The following is a 19047-nucleotide window of genomic DNA, read 5'->3' on the forward strand; positions in this document are numbered from 1 at the left end:
TTATTACTTTTTTGGACATAAGCACTCTTAAAAAGTTGGTTAACTTAGTAGATAGGTTTTTCCTCCTGTTTGCAATCTTATCTTTACTGTCTGTCATCTACCAAGCTCATCAGCAAACAAAACTCGTGCTCGACGTTCTAAACAAGAGACATCTTCTACTGGTAGATATCTAACTTCCTCGGTTGGAGACAATTACTTCAATATGCTCTTCTAAAATTTATAACGATAATTTAATAGTTATAACTGTCAGTTTTTATATTCAGATTTCTCGGTACGGGTTTCAAAATCAAATCACGTAAAAAAAAATGAAGTGTTAGTTAAGAACATTAAATTATGGGGTTGTATATTCTTTTCTTTTCTTGTATTAAGATTTCTATCTCATATAATTGTGATAAATATGATTATACCTTAATTATAGAATATGTCACTTAATACTAAATAATTTAAATTTGATTCTATAGCGGTAGACTTCGTTTAATCTATCTATTGTTAAATTTTAGTTTAAATCAATTTTAAATTAATAATATTTAATTAAACTTTCATCAAGTTAATTATAAAAAGACACCAATATCATTATTCTAATATATACATTTCTCTTAATTAAGGATATGTGTCTTTTATTTGATATATTATTAAGATAATATAATTGTCAAAAAAATAATTTGCAAGATAATATATTTTTAAAATAAATAATTAACTATTAAACCCTCAAATCTTTTAATTTTTTGAATTATTATATCATTAAGAATCTTAAATGTTAAATCTTTATCAAGCCTATTAATCAATAATTAATTCCACAGGAAGAATCTCTCAAATTATTAAGAACTGACAGCAAAATTGTCCACCTGGGTCCACGTCTATTCCTCCAGAAAGATGAAATCAGACAATTATAATTTCTATGGTAAAATGGTTGCAATATTATGTAGCTGCAAGATCTGGAACCTGAACATTTTCTAGCACGAGATTTGAGGTAGATATCAGATCATGGAAAAATTGAAAGTCTTCCACAAAAGAGTTCCATTTCCAAGGAGACAGAGGCAACTAGGCAAGTGGGTAATGCATTAAAGTATCTGAACAAGTGCACAGTGTTTCCCTTTATAATATCCAATATGCAGAAGTTATATATATAATATGTGATAGGATCCATTAGATATTTTTCTTATAGAAATTTGTAGCCTGAATCCATTATGAAGCTCTGAAATGCAAACAAGCTTTAACGAGGATAGTGCCAATCTAAAAAACCATGTACTATGTACTCTCTATATTAGCAACTAATAAGATGATAGATTATTTATTACTCCATCAATCAGCCTTGAAACTTACTAGAGGTTTAGCATTTATTTCTCCAACCTACAGATAACGAGACAGAGACAAAAGGATATAAAATATTTAAGTATGGACAGCAGGAATTTTTGTCCAGATACCTCAAAGTTAATACTAAAAATTATGAATAAAAAATGCTAAATTTATTAGTATTTTATATGAGTTCAGCATTTTATCCTAAATAAAGTAAACCAATGAACTCATCCATGTTTTATTCTATTAAATTTATAGAAAGAAAAAGAAAATTATTCCTTAATTTATATTTACCTATTACTTAGATAAATTAGAGATAATCTAGAGAGATTTATCATGTTATACTAATTTAAATTATAGAAAATATTAATTTCTATTTGGATAAGAGAAATGCAAATTAATTTTTTTTTTCTATTTTCTCATATAAAATTATGATTTACATCCTACATTTTTATTATTTATAATCAAAGCATATAGTTTAGTGAATATTTTCAGAAAACACTATAAGATATTTTTTTAGAATATAAAATTAATATCAGCTTTTTTAAGCTGAATGCATCCTCCCTCTCATTTTAAAATCTTCTCTCACTAATAATAGTATAATACTACATTGTAAATAAACAGGAATTTTTTTTATTGGTATTTGGTTTCTACTTAAACTACTTTAATTTTTAAAAAAGCTCCCATGTAATATAAATACAATGAAATTGTTTAGTCAAAATAGTCTTAAATTTACATTCTCGCTTGGCCCTTATAACAAGATATTTGAGCTACGAGGCATGTGAGATATTCGAGCTACGAGTATACCTGACCAAAGGTACCTTTCTTTGATACGTTCCTCTTGTAATAATGTGAGAAAATTATTGTCCAAACTGGCTATGATCCAAGTAATCTGAGGAGTCCATGTAGTTAAAGAAAAACCCAACTCTATTATTTGCAGAGGCCGCCTGCTTCTGTAATCTTCAAGACACATAGCAGACAGATGAGAAAGTTTGCATTCAACCCCATCATTATATATCAAGAAGATTCCAAAGTATATTTGATTTACATAGTCTTAGGCATCTCAATTATTTTACATCACGATGACAGAAAAAAAAAAATAAAAGCATTGCATCATGTTGGTCTAAAAATTTTAGTGTATGGTTAACAAGCATTGACAAAATTTAGATTGCAATCACTTCATGGTATAACTTACTAGAATTACAAGCATCTTTGATGATAGTCACCTATTGACTGCTGCCAATGGCAAAATATATACAGCCCCGAATGGGTTCTCAACAATTAGCAATACATGTATCCTACTGGAAAGCATCAGTTACTGAAGGATGCTGATCTCCTGCTTGACCTACGGTCAGCTCTCGATTTTCTCAAAGCATCAGCAAATTTTTTCAGCTCACCCTTGTCGGGTATGTAACTTTCATCACCATCAAGGAGGTTATTCTGATTTATTCCAGCACTAGTCACCATAGTCTTGTATCTAAAGGGTGTCCCATCACCAGCCCTATTATGTTCACCTTTTTCATGAACAACATCCTCTACATTGAGCCTCCTAAATCTTTGGATATCCAAAGAGTGTCTAGCATAATTATGCAAACCAGGATCTTTACTTGGCCGCTGTTCATCAGGTTCCACTTCCATCCAAGACAACTGATTGGCTGGTGTCAGTTCTTCTGTCATGCATGAAGAACAGCTACGGTATGATTCTCTTCCAATGGTGTCATCAAAAGAACAGCTAGACATCCTTCTCTCAGAATTACTACAGTTTGTTGAAGTTCTACCAGTTGTATTACTGTGGATTTCTTTTCCCAGTACCAGCTTCTTCAGCTTGCCAAAAAACTTTGATTTGCTCAAGTTGCTATTTTTTGTGCTGGAGATCTCAACAGAAGTGTCATCGTTTTCTACTGTAGATGCCTGTGAAGAAGAAGAATACTCAGAATCAAATTCCAAGAGACCTAAGCTTTTCTCATCTGCACCAGAATTAGCATATTCCAGTATCAGCTGCTTGGCCTTCTCTTCTGACTTAGGACTTAAGGTCTTGCTTAGATCCCTTGCAGCAGTCTTTCCCTGAGGAGGTTGGTAATTTCTCAGCTCATACCGCAGGCAAGCATTGACCCATCTTAGGTATACCAATTCCTCAACATCAGTGCATCTGTCAGTTTGGAGCTGCTCAATATCCTTAGTCAACTTGTTATTTTCTCGTCTCAAGCTGTCCACTTCCTCCAATTCTTTTACCTGCAAAAGTGTTTTGATTGCTGAGAGAATATTCAAGATCGAGAAAATGAACAGAATACAGTAAAGTACACTGACATAAAATAAAATAAAAAGATCACCATTCAATATTCATGTGTAAGAATGACAAGCAGGACATGAGTACTACCTTTTGGTAGTTGACACAGATGTACACAAGATAGAAGAGACAAGGATACATTAATATACAAGTCAGAATGCTTATAAAAAGTGTGGCAAGGTCAATTTTCTCAGAAGCACAATTTATTAAGGTTGATTCTTACGGTTTGCATGATCTATTCTAGCATAGTGTGTGCGTTGATATATTCTAGCATACCACACTAGAAAGCACCAATGTGGTTGTTCCATTCTACAAGGCGAACCATGCAATTCCTTTTGTGGAGCATTTGCTTAATTTTGGTATCAATTCAGACCCTTTCTACAGATAGCGCAAACAAGGCAACTAAAGATATATATATTCACCTGTGGACCCTTGTGAATGGAAGAGGCAGACATCTCCATCTTCTCCAATTTCTGCATCAAGTCTGAGTTCTCTTGTGCTAGCTTTGAATTCACCATTTTGAGTCCTGCAGCTTCAATTACCAACTCCTTCAACCTCTTCAACTTATTTTTAAGTTCCTGCTCATTGTTCTCATCATTCTGCACCCTACATTGTAACACCCTAACCCTCTGATGAAGCGAAGCTATTTTCTCCTTTGCCTGCTCAGCATCTGACTTTAACTTCTTTTTCAGAAGCCTAATGTTCGCTCTAGCTGCATCAAGCTCAGAAATTGCCCTTGAATGAACTGAAACCTGCCCCTGAAGCCTCCGGTTTTCAGATTGCAAAGACTCAATTTTCAAATTGTACAACTTAGCCTCAACATTGTTAATCTTTAACTGGTTCTCGAGCTCTGTCATTGCAGCCTCTTGCTCTTGCATACCATAATACTCGAGCAGTTCAAGTTCAAGACTCCTCTCCCTCTCCCGCAGAGACCACACCAAGTTCCTGAGTTGTGCAATCTCTTGCTCCATAACTGCCTCCTCGTTTGTCTCCGAATGCTTTGCTGTGGGGGTTGGTGGGGATGTTTCAGGGTCTGGCCTGGTGACCTCAAATCCTTTCATCACCAAGTCATTAAATTCTGGCAGGAGGAACCCCTCTTCGATAATGGACCTCTTACTTATTGGAGACAGGCCCAGGAAGGTGGTGGCGGTCGTTGCAGCTGTTCTGGTGGCGGTGGTTGAGGTGCCATTTACAATCTTAGTCAATGCTTGTTCCTTTAAGAAAATTGAAACCCAATCCACAAACAATTAAATGAACAATTTTTACAAAGAGTATCAAATCATCACGTAAATCTCTCAATTCAGCATCAAAATTGGAAATTGAGTTCAAATCCTTACATTCTTAAGGACGACGAGTTCTTCTTTGAGGCCACTGCTAGGCTTTCCACTGGGCTCCGGCTCGCAACCTACTAATAGTAAGAACAAGATAGAGATCAAAAAGAAGTAACCGAAACGTGAATAAAGTATCAAGGAAAGGGGTAATAATCACCTGAAGACGGTGGCGGAAGAGGGCGAGGCCGAGGCTGAGACCGAGATCGGAGTTGGGAAAAGAGGAATCCGGCAAAGGAAAGAGCAAGAGCAACTCCAACCTTGAGAAGTAGTGGCTTCACTTCTCTCCTCCCTCTCACCACCAAAACCATCTCCCCACCTCTCCCACTACCCTCCGATTCAAACCCTACCGCCGGCTTCTCCATTTCCATCTTCAGGTACAAGAGGGCGAGAAGAGCAACAGATCACAACCCGTCAACCCCTTCCCCCTTCTAATATGCATCCAAACACTTGAATTGGAATCTACGCAGAAATATATCGACAGAGACACGAAGAAGAAAGGAATTGGGAGGAGGGATTCTCTTATAGGTACCCTTTTATTCCTACTGATAATTCCTTGCTTCTAAGCTTCACAGGGCTTGTTACACAGCTTCGATTCCGCCTGGTATCCACCAGAAAATATAAGAGAAAAGAAGATTGAATTTTGGTAGCTTTACGATTAGAGAACGGTGGATGGACCGGCGAAGGAGTTGCACCGCGAATTCGTCTCACCCGACCACCTCGCGTCTCCAAACGGCAAACTCCTCTCTTTTCTCCCAACCAGATTCGTGCAACTGTGCTGCTTACTACTACTACGGCTACCAGCACTTGTGAACGAAAAGGAAACTCGTTATTCTTGCAACAATAATTTGTCTTGTTCTTTGATAAAAGAGTAGAAATAATTCGTCTTGTTGTGATCTATAGTGCTGATGTGGCAATATTTAATTGTTAAAATGATGTATTGTTGACTAAGTTATAACATAGGAGGAGGAGGAGGAGTTTTGACTATTTTAAATCTGCCAAATTTGTTTGTTTACGTATGGGGATGGATAGTCCATCAATTTTACCACAGGAGGAGCACTTGTGAAGCACGGCTGCACTCAGTTGTCGACGGCACTGCTTGGCTTAACTGCTGGTAATTTTGCAAAACTGTTCGCTTGGTAAAATCATCGCAAACTCAGTGGAAGCTCACCAACTTATTATCCTTCCACCTCAGGATGGGAAACTAAGACTTACGTAGAGATCATGATTATGAAAAATGACAATAAGCATTTGAAGGATAAAAAATAAAATCCCTGCTGGTATATTATTCAGCCAGGAAATTAGAGAATTCACATTTCAACGCCATAAAAGGCTTGATAACAAAATTAAAGATACAAGGAAAATTCCCTACTTTTGGTCATTAGCAAACGTTTCAGGTATAATTCTATCGTAACTAAAATTCTACAAAGAATGAATGAAGTACACCTTTATATTTACAATAAGGCAAAAACTGTAACTGCACAAAGATCAACGAGGGTGTGTGAATTCGGCATGACAAATGCTAATTGGGCCCGATGAATAAAAGAGGCCCACATTTCCCTCCTTTTACTCCAAAATAATCTAATTGCTCTAGTAGTAACTCAATTGTGTCAAGCCTGCCAGAATAGATTTGGGTCGTTACTGTACAATGAGCGGTCCTGGATCTCCAAATTAGCGACATGCCAATCGACCAGTCTTGCTTGGACGCATTTACACAACAATAATCCAGCAGGGAACAACCACCAACCGCTTTCATCACTACGAAGATTAATGCATTCAGAAAGTAACACCAAGTAGTTAGCAAAGCGTTCTCAATTAACTAACTTGTCAAAACATGCAAAACTCTTTCTCATGCATAAGGGAAAATAATTGAGAGTTCTTTTTCTTTCGGAAGGCATCGAGAAATTGCTTACGTGCCCAAATTCCAAGGTTGTAGGTTTGGATGTTTTTGGCTTGATGACTTGTAATGCACAAATCCACATATAAAGGCTACAACCTGTAGAATAAATGAAATGAGCATGCAATCCGCGAAACCATGAAAATAACCCTGCATTAAAAAGCAGGGGGCCATATTCTCTGGGGAAAGTGCAAAAATTTTAAGGAATCGCTGAGTACGAAAGTTCAAATTTCCGACCAGCAGAGATAACTTAATTCCAAAGAAAAAGACTAGCATTTAGTTAGCATTTACAGCAAAATGTTATCTTTGGAAATAGCAATATATGTGCTAATATACATCCCCATCCAATATGTATCATATCTTACCAATAGAACCTTGTTGCAGCAATTCTAGACAAAGCACTATTTTCAATCTTTACTTTTACTGAAAAGGACTGTTCTTTGGACAGGTCCTACCTCTCATGTAAAACAAGATCTACTATAATTAGCCTGGTTAAGCACAACATATCAACTGAGAGCAACAAAAGTAATACAATATTACGGTAATAGTATTTCAAATAATATTCAATTAGAAATGGATGTCCATAATACTTGAACAAACATAGAAGCAAAGCAAACAAAGTCATATAACAATGAAAAGTGCATGTGAAGGGACTTACAACATTGACCAACGATGTAATGTTCCATAATGCATATACACGAGCAAGGCCAGCAGATCGCCGAGGTCCATGGCTAAAAAGAGCATTTATTCCAGCAGGAAATGGTGAAAGTATACCCAGAGGAAGAACAAACAAAACTAAGAAGATGTCTGCCATAGAAAATGAATAAAGCTGGAGCAATGTAAGCAACACTAAGCTGAAATCTGCTAAGAGTAATATTGAGACAACCAAACCGACAAGATCCTGCAGTTGAAAGAAAAACGGTAAAAGCTATGATAAGTATATAAGTACAAAGATCAACATCAACCTTAAAGACATTTTAAAAAGCCTATAGTATAATTAAGTTTATTCAAGCATAAGTCACCTGATGGCCAACTGGCTTGGTATTATGTAGTATAAGAGATAATGGGTAAAATAAATCTTTCTTGTCTTCAAGCATCCGAAGGCTGTAATTATCTAAAATCCCCCCACTTATCCTTTTCCGCATAACAGCTTCCCTGTTCCTCAAATGGCCAGATTGAGTATCTCCGTGTGTGTTATTCGCTCTGCAGTGTAAAGGCATGGTGACTTAGTAGATTCTGACCAAAAGAACATTTAAAACACAAAACTGCTAAAAAAAACAAGCAACGAGCAATGATATCTCACCGAGAGGGTTGTTCAACTGTTGAATTTCTAGAATCACCATCAATTGTAGTAGACCCAGATTCTCCTTCCGCAGCATATACTACCAGACCAAGTTGGCAATAGCCTACTTTTGTAGCTTGAAACCAGGCAAGATCAACACACACCCCATGCAGGTTCAAAGCAGGATTTGCATGAGTTTCAAGCCAGTTGAGAACTGGCAGAAATGTTACTTTGAGGTGCCCACGGCGAACCAAGCGCAGCTGTGCATTCAATCCAGCCACAAGGCGGTACCATATTGTTGGTGGTACAGACTGCACAAAAAGTTGATATATCAGATCAAGAGAAGCAGGTTCTAAATTTTAAAATCTATCAAAAATGCATTTCATGTCCAAAAGTGGAAAGTATACCTGACTCATGAGACTGGTGAGCACATTGTCACTGTGGAGGGAAAAAGGAGCCATGTAACTTCCATCACCTCCAAAGATTAAACGCATGGGAAATCTTTGATGAAGACGAGGAGGAAGATCGGGCCTTTTTTCATCTCCACCAAGAAAGAAGTCCACAAATCCTAGCATTAGATCTGGGTTTGCAGCCACCTAAGTTTACAAGAGAACTATGTAATCAAGCAGGAAAATTTCACATTAGCAAAAACTGAGCAACAGCAACAGAAAAATATCTGACCGAAAAGCTGGTGAGAAATATTTATTTGCACCATTCTAGTATATTCCAGAAATGGCATTTTCAATTAAAAGAATACAAAAAAGATATGCAAAAAGAAATGGGTAGGAAGTGACTATTTATATACATTCTAATAAATTGAAATGCAGAAATTCTCACTAGAGAAAAGAACCATGACAGACGATCCATATTAAATAAGGATAATTTCCTACTTTAAAAGTTAATCTAATGCAAACCTTCAGGCCTTCATAAAGAGCACGTGAACGGCAAGAACGTAAGCATGAATGGTCATACTCAGATCGAACAAATTCACGCAATCGCTGTAGCTTCTTTCTCCTCCGCCATTGCTGCCATGACCATGCAAGAGGGTATGCGAGTATACAAAGAATGCTATAAATTGATCCCTCCCACCACTGATAAGCGGCAAGAGCATTTATCTCATCAACAAACCTGTTAAATGCGTCCTCGTATCTGCCAATGGAAGAGTATAAAAAAGATTGTAAATAATTAGAACATGCAACATGACAAACATTAAGAAAGGTCATAAGATAGCTAAGAAAAGAAAATAAAAAATACAGGCAGAAAAAGGGAAATAAGACAAGAAGGTGCAACATAAGTTGAATATGCTACTAATCTAAGTCCACTACAGAACATGCCAACATACACAATCTCTGTAATTTGTTCAGGTGGAGAGTGGGGAAGATGCCAAGGTTCACTGAAGGTGTTTGGACCCATGAAATACATTCTATGCACATGAGTTTGGGACTCCTCTGCCCTACTTGTTTCCAGAACCTGTGTGCAAAGCAAGAGTTGCCAAAAAAATTTCACTCAAGACTTGCAAAGAAGAACAAATTTTTGTACTAAGACAGGCACTAAAGTTATAGAGGACCTCATTCAGCGATTCTAGAAAGGGGAAGGAGTGGTCAATTTGAGACCCGCGTTGTGTTGGCGCTGGCCCTGGCAATTCATCAGTGCCAACAAATTTCATCCGTGCAACACTTAGAACCAGAGCTAACAAGACAAGAAGCCCAGAAAGAAGAAGACCAAATAGCCAGGGTCCACCAAAAGTATATATTAACTCTTCAAGAGCAGTATAGCAGTGTGGCATGTGATATCTATCAGAGACACACTTGTATGGGCATGGAGTTTCAGCAACACCTCCTGTTAAAAAAATTTTGAAGTTTTAAAAATTTCTACAGCAATACAATAGAATCAATCATAAACAAGTAAAAATAAAATCAGATTAAACAAATTAAAGGGGCATATGTGAATAATCAAAGATCTGTTCCAACATCTCTTTAAATACTGTAACGTAAGATTACCAAGTAATGAATTCATAGTAGTCTACAATAAAAGATATTCTCCGCCTATGTCTCGTCACCTGTATAATCATATAAGAAGCAGCCTACTGAGAGTTACCTCGAACACTTGTATACACAGCACGATGAGGGAGTTCATCAGAGGGGCACTGATAACAAAGAGCTTCATCAGATCCAGTGACATTCTTGAAAGTTCCCAAAGGGCATTCCTGCATTTTTTTCAAAACATTATAAATCCAACACTTACATATATAGACTACTAAGTACAATATAACTGATTAAAAAAGCTACCAACTTTGCTGCATAAAAAGCATATTATAAACCCAAAAAAGCATACATTTTGGAGTATATTCTTAGAATTAATTTAAACAGTATATAAGCACCTTGCAAAATATTCCATAAAGACCTCTAGGACAAGCTTTTCCTGTGAGAGTTCCATTTCCCCCAGCAAAGCCTTGACCCTTACTCATGCCTCCCCTGTGAGAGAAAATGACCGCTTAAATAATGTTACAAGAACCACAATAAATTCAGAAAACCAATCACCACCCTATATCTGATTTCTCATTATCAGCTCATTTTCATAAATAAAAGAAGATTATTCCAACTACATAGTGCATCAAATTACTCCAGAAGGTGATCCAAAAGTTTCTGGTTGCAAATGCTTTGTGCAATGAAGAGTAGATTCACAAAAAATGTATTAAGAAAAATAACAGAAAATATGCACAACCTGGTTGTCTTACAAGAGACAGAGTATGGGAATAGTTGAGCATGGTGTAACACTTTAAAGAATCTCTTCAAGCACTCAATGTATCCAAGAAAATAACTTAACTAAGAAATTTGACCAGACCTCGTATTTATGGATCCTTCCACACTTGCTACTGGAAGATATTCATCTCCTGTAGGGATGTCAGACCAATGGAAGTGAATCCTTCCACCGCCTCCACCACCACCATTATGGTTTCCGTACCCACCAACACTTGATAGGACAGAGGTCTCACCAAGAGTTAAAGTACGCAAGAAGAGAAGAATAGTGCCCCCAGAACCACCACCAAGCCCCCCATTTGAGACATTAATAGCAGAACCCATGAAACTTTCACCATTCGCCTCGACAGAGCCAAAGACGGACAAACTTAACAGAGAATGCTCCCATGAACCCATAACTGCACGAGTAATGCAACAAAAAAAAAGACAAAGTAAGCATCATTGTTAAACAGCAATTTGAAACAATTCTATGATCTTTAATAGCAAGAAAACAGCACCATAAATATCATGTTTCTCAAAATTACAAGACAGACAACTTGGTAGGATATAACCAATAATATTCAGGGATACCTATTATACCACCACCAGCTGTTGAAGTTGCTATGCTGTCATTACCGCTACCGCTACCAAGCTCGCAGGGTAAATCAGCATTCCCATATGCAAGGCCACCCTCAGCGTGACTGCCATTATAAAAACCATCTCCCCCTTTACCGCCATGCCCGCCGCCACCACTGAGACCACTGCTTAAAACACTTCCCCTTCCAATTCCACCTTTGCATCCTGTATTCAGAAAAGGGTGCACCGAATTCTCATGACACAGCAGGATTAATATAGGATTAAACATAATTTCAATGAATAAACAATCCATGATTGGTCACAAAGTAGTTATACCAGAGATTACTGCCAAAATTTCTTTATTTGCGTAGAAGATGTCAGAAAAAGACTCATCTTTTTAGAAGATAATTATTAAGATGGTAAGAAATAAAATCACTGACGGAACTTCCTTTAGACTAATACTTAATCACAAAAAGGTAAAAAAAAAAAAAGAAACTTTAAGCTCACCAACTTATCCTTTTGATATATAAAAAACTCTTTTACTCATTCGTAATCAAACAGAAAATTACATAAAATTGTCATCCAAGGCAATTAGAGCAAGTGCCAAGATAATATCTCCAAAAGTTGAAAGATCTTGCATCTGATTTATATTGTACAGAAAACCACTTTTTTTATACTAGATAAATGGACAAATTCCTGGGGTAAAATGTGCCAAATATTCATTTCCTTTATCTCATTGACTGTGAGGAGATAAGACTCACAAATGATTGGAGATTAGGCAGAGGGTGAGAGCACATTAAGATAATCTGTCCATATTATAACCTCATAATGGTGTTAACTGTTAACTACTACTCAATTTGTTCTTTTCACTCCAAGGCCTCCTTATTCTCTGCCACATTCTTCTTTCTGTACGTACTACTGAAGCCCTCTATGCAATCCATATATGAACTGACAAATGAAATATTCTTCCTCTGCCAATCTCCATCATAGGAGATGACCTACAACAAGAGGCGGTTTATAGGTCTCCACCCTTCTTTTGGCGCCTTCCACCAGGCTTATCACAGGCAACATGCTATTTCTGTAGAATGGGTCCACTTCTGCATCCTTTAGGGTTGTCGCATGCATTTATTTATAGCCTAATTTGGGTGTTCAATTAGGAAATCAACTAAGAGTTTAATTAGAGATAATCGACTCAATTAGAAACTGATTAATAATCAACTTGGCATGAGTCCCTATATTTCCACTTGGATGCCTTCTCTAGTTCTTTAGGGTTGTCGCATGCATTTATTTATAGCCCAATTTGGGTGTTCAATTAGGAAATCAAATAAGAGTTTAATTAGAGAGAATTGACTCAATTAAGAACTGATTAATATTTTATTTGGCACAAGTCCCTATATTTCCACTTGGATGCCTTCTCTAGTTCCACTAGATCTTTAAAAAATAAGGCACACAGCAACAAAATCGAGAACATTCAGATTGATAAATTAATGAAGCAATAACATACGCAAATCAGTTTAACTTGAAAGAAAGTTCATTAGCTATACCCAATCCAGTGGCACTAATTGTTCCAGAAGGTTGCACAACGACATTTCTTGCCCTATGAAAATGAACAACAGTTCCCTCTAGAAGCCCTTCAACATCAATATCTTCAACTCGACAAATCTGTTAAACGAACTGCCAGATATTAGTATCTTAAAGGACAAGCTAAAACAGTATATTAGAGTCAAACACTACTAAGTACTTCAATAAAAGTTTAGAATTATAGGAAGCAAGAATAAAAACCTGAAGCGTGAAAGACAGTGACGAATTCACATTGCAATCCTCAGGTGGATGAATTAATTCCATGGGGCAATTCTCTAGTTCACAATTAAGCTTTGGAGCCCTAAATCAAGCATGATATAGAGCTGATAATCAGCAATTCAAACATCAACAGTGAAAAAACAAATAAAAACTTGGAAATGCAAATGATATCTCGTTCTACTTACATATCATCATCAGTTGCATTTATTAATGGCCCACGTAAAACAGAGCCAGGCCCAACCTACATAAATAAAACCAAACACTCTTCACGTGAATAATGAAATAATTAGAACAATTCTAAAGAAACCAAATGAAGAAACTAGATGAGATAAAAGAGAAGGGTACAGGCTGATAGGCAATGAAGAAAAGATAATAGAGGGAATCCATGATTCTGGCCATGCAAGAATAATTGAATTACTTTTTAGAGGAGAGAAATTGTGATAAATAACGAGAGCTAAGAAAATCATAGCTAACGTGTATTTATCGCATCACTGTGTGATGAACAAAAAAAAAAAAGCATTGCCTATAAAAAGATAACTATGGTTTACAACATGAAGATTCAAGAAAATAACAGGTATTTGAGCTTACATGAATACTGTAGAACAGTGACAAAATTAGACGTTGTGCTTCAATAATATCTCCTGGTCCAGACAAATTCAGCAGGCCTTGACCATGAACTCCAAGATTAGCATTAGAATGTATCATAGATGATTCCTGAAATGGAGCAAATACACCTGTAACAGAGAAAAAACTGACAGAACAAAAGCCAATATTCAAAAGCTGTGAAAAAGTAGCGTACCTTCAAAACCACCAAATTACTTGCCTCAAGTAAAGATGTTTGCACTATTGAATCTCCGCCCCCATTTATTAGCATTCTAGAATTCCACATCAAGAGCATCTTTACAGACATCCGCAAGGCCCCAAATACCTAAATTAATCAGAATTGGTATAATTAAGTATAGGATTTAATAGATGGCTGGATATAATAGATAAAAAATTGACACATAATGCAACCAATGCAACTTATATAGTACGAAGAAATTACAACTAAGATCTATACATATGAATAGGTTGCTCTTATTAGTTACATCTGTATCCTTCATACTACAGAAAACTATAATGCACAATTTGTAGTGCATAGGACTATAGAAGCAAAATGATGGTTGCCCATACTCTATACTTGCCCAAGTTGCCATATCACATGATAAATGAGAAACTAATAACAAAAGTGCATAGAAAGACCCAAAAAAAAAGAAAGAAAAAAGAGCTAAAATCTATGTGATCACCTTGATTATTGAGTCACTCATCAGAAGTTCTTCAGCCATAAGTTCGAACTCCGAGTAAGGATAATGAGCCAGGCCAAAAGTTAAGATACCACTAGACAGTAGACTAAGTTGCCCTTGAACCTGAACAATGCAATAGGCCATTTCAGAAAGAAATCTACAAAAATGGTTCTCTGAAAGATGTTACTACAAAGAGGAGAGGTATTAACTTGAACCAAACCCTCAATATAGGAAAATATCAAGATCTAATACTCGAGATTGGAACATCTCGGAAGCTGAACAAGTCAGCAAATACAACAAATACAAGTTGTATGATACTATGATGCTTTTGTTTTCTATACAAATAGAGAAGCAAAGATTTGCAAAGTAACAAACCAAATGATAGCTTGAATACATCGAGAAAAAACAGCAAACTTGTGGACATACTGTATTACTGTCACAGTATAACAATAAAATCCTATTTCACTAACATTGGATTGTACAACAGAAAGAGCAACATTCAGTACTTTCTTTCCTTTTGCCATAGCTATACAATCATTCATAAGTAATCCAAACAAAATCCTTACCTGTACACGACTCCAGAGTAAGGGAACAGCAGCTTTGGCACAATTTCTAACAAAAACATTTGTCCAAAGTGGCTGATTAGGAAATTCTAAAAGAAGAGTATCAGTTTGTGTAGTCAAGTTGTGGTTGGAAACAGTAAGACTCTTTGGAACTGCATCATAAAGAGTTCCTGCAGCTCCAGCATTTTCCGGACAGCCAAAACTCCTTCCACCTGTATACAAGAGACCAAAGTCCACCATAACAACATCAATAACTTCAGATATAGAAAAGGAATGAAAGGACATGCAAAACAGAATGATCTAACACTAGGTATAGGTCACAGATCTACAAATAATCGTGGTTAGAGCGATTTTGTGTAAACCATCAAAAAATATGAAGGAAAGAAAATAAATTACCATGAACAAAAATTTGTGCATCATCATGCCTGCTGAAAACATCAATAGAAACACGGCCACCACCTCCCCCAGCCAAACCATTGCCTCCAGAAGCACTTATCGTGCCACTACCCTTCCTGATTCTCAAAACAAGCATTAGATAGAAAAATCAATAGTATGGGAAATGTTAAATATGCATCTAGACAAAACAAAGAGGAATCACAGCAGTTAGGCAGATCGCATATACAAAAAATATCAATCCGAACTTAAATTAGCATCACACCCTACAAGTACATATAGCAATTAGCCTTACAAGATTCAGCTCACCAAAAAGAAAAACTCAAATAGAGATATATCTAGATTCCAGGACAGACTATAATGCAGGCATTAGCCAATCTGCTCCATTTATCTGCAAGTAAAGAAGACACCTTGTGTATAGGATCTGTTTATATATATCAGCAAATTAGCTTACCAGGTTAAAATTTTACATTTGTGGTACCACAGCTTCATTATATAGACCCACACTTGTGTAAAGGAAGCAAGTTTGTGGTACATGTGCATCAACAAAAGGGTGGATTATTCTTATTTCATCCACAATTTGCATGAGACCTAACTGAAGTCCACAGTGATAATAACACAAATGCAAAGAAAAAAATGCTTAAAAACAGCATCGATTATAAGAATAAGAATACAGATACTTGTGAGTTGTGACATATGTAATGTGTCCTTAATGTGATGCTAGTAATGCAACTGCATTTATGCGAACAAAGAGATGAAACAACTTTGTAAAGGAAAAAAAAAACAGAAAGAGAGAGATAAGAGGTTTCCATGTTCAAATCTTAAGCAAGTGAAAGAATAAACAATTAAACAGGATAGAATGCTACCAGCAGAAAAAAGAGCATCCTAAAAAATTGTTTAACTACATTATCCAAAATTTTCTGACAGTTAATGTGTAGCTGTATTAAGAAATTATAAACTACAACATGATAGTATTGCATTATTAAAGTCAAGGTTGCTCATATTACCTCTTTAGCCATATCAGTAAATCACTAAAATGGTTTATATGGCAAGGAGCATAGGCACATTGCAGGACATGCAAAAAGTACTTATCCACTAAGACTCTTTAAGGAAAAAATTAGATAAATATATTTTAGTGGGTATTTAATTTCTAAAGTTACTTATGTAAGGTCATATGGCCCCAAGTGTAAAGTAATAACTACTACGTGCTGTTAATTTCTGTAATTCATGAGTTTCTATACTTGTAAAAGTAGTACTTTCTAGATAAGGTTGGGAAATGAAACAGTTTAGGTAGTTCTTGCTGCTTACAATTTCATCTCCAAATAAATGGCCAGCTTGCTTGTTCAGATCGTCATAAACTAGCAAGTTGATGTTAGAAGTAGAATAAAATCATGATCTCCAGCGAAACTGATATAAGAGCCATCCACTCAAGGAAATTTCTATGTTTGAGGATAGTTTTGGACAAGTTAAATAGGTTTCTAGTTTCTACTGAGTCTGAAAGACTTGAACTAATGTCCTTCTACATCAAGCACAACAAACTAATTCACAGATGTGAAATATAAGAATCTGTCAAAGTATGCAGGAGAATGATGTATGACATGAATTGCCCATAATCAAAGGAGACTTAAATGCTGGGGTCTTACCCCAAGTTCAGAGGCAAAATTATTTATAGTGAACAAACTGTATATGCCAATAGACATCTATGTAAATCAGAAATATCCAGATGACGATTGGCAAAGGAGAAAAACTTCAGAGCATGAATAAGGTAAAGAGGTACTAAACATGCATCCTGGGTTTGATTGAAAAAACAAAGGAAAAAAACTCACATCTTTGAAGCTTTTATATAGATGCTTCCACCAGAACCTCCTCCGCCCTTATCACCACCATCACCGCCATCAGCAAATATCGCTCCCTCGAACTCCAAAAAATCCTTTACATCCACCCAGATCCTCCCGCCGCCTCCTCCTCCATAATCCTTCTCCACGCTGGTCGATCCGCCCTTGCTGCCATAACTATCCGGCCCCATCAGCGATGACCAAGCATATGTATCCCCGCCCCAAGAATCCTCCTGCGTCTGCCCATCCTTCACATAGCAGCTAGCGCCCCTTCCCCCATGACCCCCGCCATCCCCATGTATTCCGGATGGGACCCCACTGGTCCGCTCCGGCGGCTCCCCGGCCAACGCCGTGGTATTAATCCTCGTCCCCTCGGCAAAGCTAATGTTCGACGCGGCAAGCAGCACCCTCCCGGCAACAATCCCCGCGTTCTTCCCCAGCCGCACCTCACCTGAAAGATTAGCAACGATCTCACACCCGGCGAGGGGACAACTGAGCACAGCACCAGCAAGAAGGACGAGGCTGCCTCTCCCCTTGATATAGACATCCCCAGAGAGCTCCACGCTCGATAGGAGCTCACATCGTGTGTCGAAGTCGCCTTCCCCGCCGACGTCCGCTTCACAAGAAGCGGAAGGAGCCTCCGGCACCGCCGGCGGAGGCGGCGGAGTCGGCGGGGAGTAGTCGTGCCAGAAAGACTCGTAGTTCAAGATCGAATACCGCCCCCCGCCGCCTCGATCCGATCCGTCCCTCTCCTCCTCGAAAGCGGACGCAAACCTAGGGTTAGCGCTAGGGTCACGGCTCGGGATCCCGAAGAGCAGCATGAAGGCGAAGGCGAAGGCGACGACGAGGAGAGGAGGAGGAGGAGGAGATGACGACGCCATGGAAGGAGGGAGGAGAGACTCATCAGACCGAAGGGAAACCCTAATGAGCGACGAAGGGGCTCCGATCTTGAGGAGATGGGACGAGGGACCTATCGGTATTTCCTCTAATTCCCAGGGGCCAACTTATAAAATAAAACCATCCGCTCAGCGCGTGCGGGGAGACGAACACGGGGAGAAGCCTCCGTGGCACCAGGCGAGAGCCAACGTCGGAGTGGCTGCGAGAGAGAGAGAGATAGAGAGAGAGAGAGAGAATTGGGGAAAAGCAAAACCAAAGAAACCGACGCGACACAGGGACACCAGACCGAAGCCGGTACGCCTACGTGGCACCTCTTTAGCCGTCGGTCCAATTAAAAACTGCTCCATGATTCGGAACAAACGGCCTAGATCTTCCCAATATCGTGGGTAGGTGGGGGCTTATGATAGAGAGAGAGAGAGATAGAGAGAGAGCCAGAGAGGAGATCTTCTTGGCATTGGGCCTCCTGGCTCGTGAAAGAGGAGATGAATTAAATGCTAATTCAGGTTTAACGGATGCACGTTAATCTTTATTTTTCATCTAATAAATTAAGCTGTTGGGGAGGGGGGCTACTAATTATTAAGATGCTATTGGGGACAGCAATGGGCTGGGTTTTATTATCTAATAATGATTTTGTGGGTCAATCAATATCTTCTTAGAACGGAAGAAGAATGGATGTGGAGATATTGATTAAAATAAAAGGTTCATTTAGCTTTTTAGGATGCAGTCACACTCATCATCTTTCTTATTGTATTGCTGTTTTAATTTTTTGCCTTTCGGTGTGGATGCTGATCAGAAACTTGTCGATAGTAAGATATATTAATAAGTTGCACCTAATCTTTTCGTTTATTAGCTAGCTGTACGCCTTAATGCAT

At 37.8% G+C, this 19047-nt stretch overlaps 2 protein-coding genes across 3 annotated transcripts; both read right to left on the reverse strand.

The window, feature by feature from the left end:
* Positions 1-2382: 2382 nt before the first annotated feature.
* Positions 2383-5736, reverse strand: LOC140769372 (protein CHUP1, chloroplastic-like). Of its 2 annotated transcripts, none has more exons than XM_073110063.1 (4): positions 5072-5736; positions 4921-4991; positions 4006-4797; positions 2383-3528 (listed from the first exon to the last, which is right to left on the reverse strand). In XM_073110063.1, exons 1-4 carry the CDS (start codon positions 5280-5282, stop codon positions 2608-2610), a joined length of 1995 nt encoding a protein of 664 aa, XP_072966164.1. In that variant the 5' UTR covers positions 5283-5736; the 3' UTR covers positions 2383-2607. The 2 variants fall into 2 exon arrangements, with proteins under 2 accessions (XP_072966164.1, XP_072966165.1); XM_073110064.1 differs by having other exon boundaries at positions 2384-3528; positions 4921-4988.
* A 484-nt stretch (positions 5737-6220) lies between these two features.
* Positions 6221-18606, reverse strand: LOC140768104 (uncharacterized). The gene is made up of 22 exons (XM_073108215.1): positions 17270-18606; positions 15447-15562; positions 15054-15262; positions 14491-14610; positions 14004-14132; positions 13793-13918; positions 13390-13445; positions 13187-13286; positions 12949-13066; positions 11420-11629; positions 10935-11247; positions 10471-10564; positions 10188-10296; positions 9658-9929; positions 9433-9560; positions 9005-9239; positions 8498-8686; positions 8112-8401; positions 7831-8011; positions 7467-7709; positions 6825-6907; positions 6221-6669 (listed from the first exon to the last, which is right to left on the reverse strand). The coding sequence occupies exons 1-22, from the start codon at positions 18157-18159 to the stop codon at positions 6522-6524; spliced, it is 4359 nt and encodes a 1452-aa protein (XP_072964316.1). The 5' UTR covers positions 18160-18606; the 3' UTR covers positions 6221-6521.
* Between the last annotated feature and the right edge of the window lie 441 nt (positions 18607-19047).

This window comes from Typha angustifolia, chromosome 10, assembly GCF_048772165.1.
Source record: "Typha angustifolia cultivar Huaian chromosome 10, ASM4877216v1, whole genome shotgun sequence".
In the NCBI taxonomy this organism is placed as follows: domain Eukaryota; kingdom Viridiplantae; phylum Streptophyta; class Magnoliopsida; order Poales; family Typhaceae; genus Typha; species Typha angustifolia.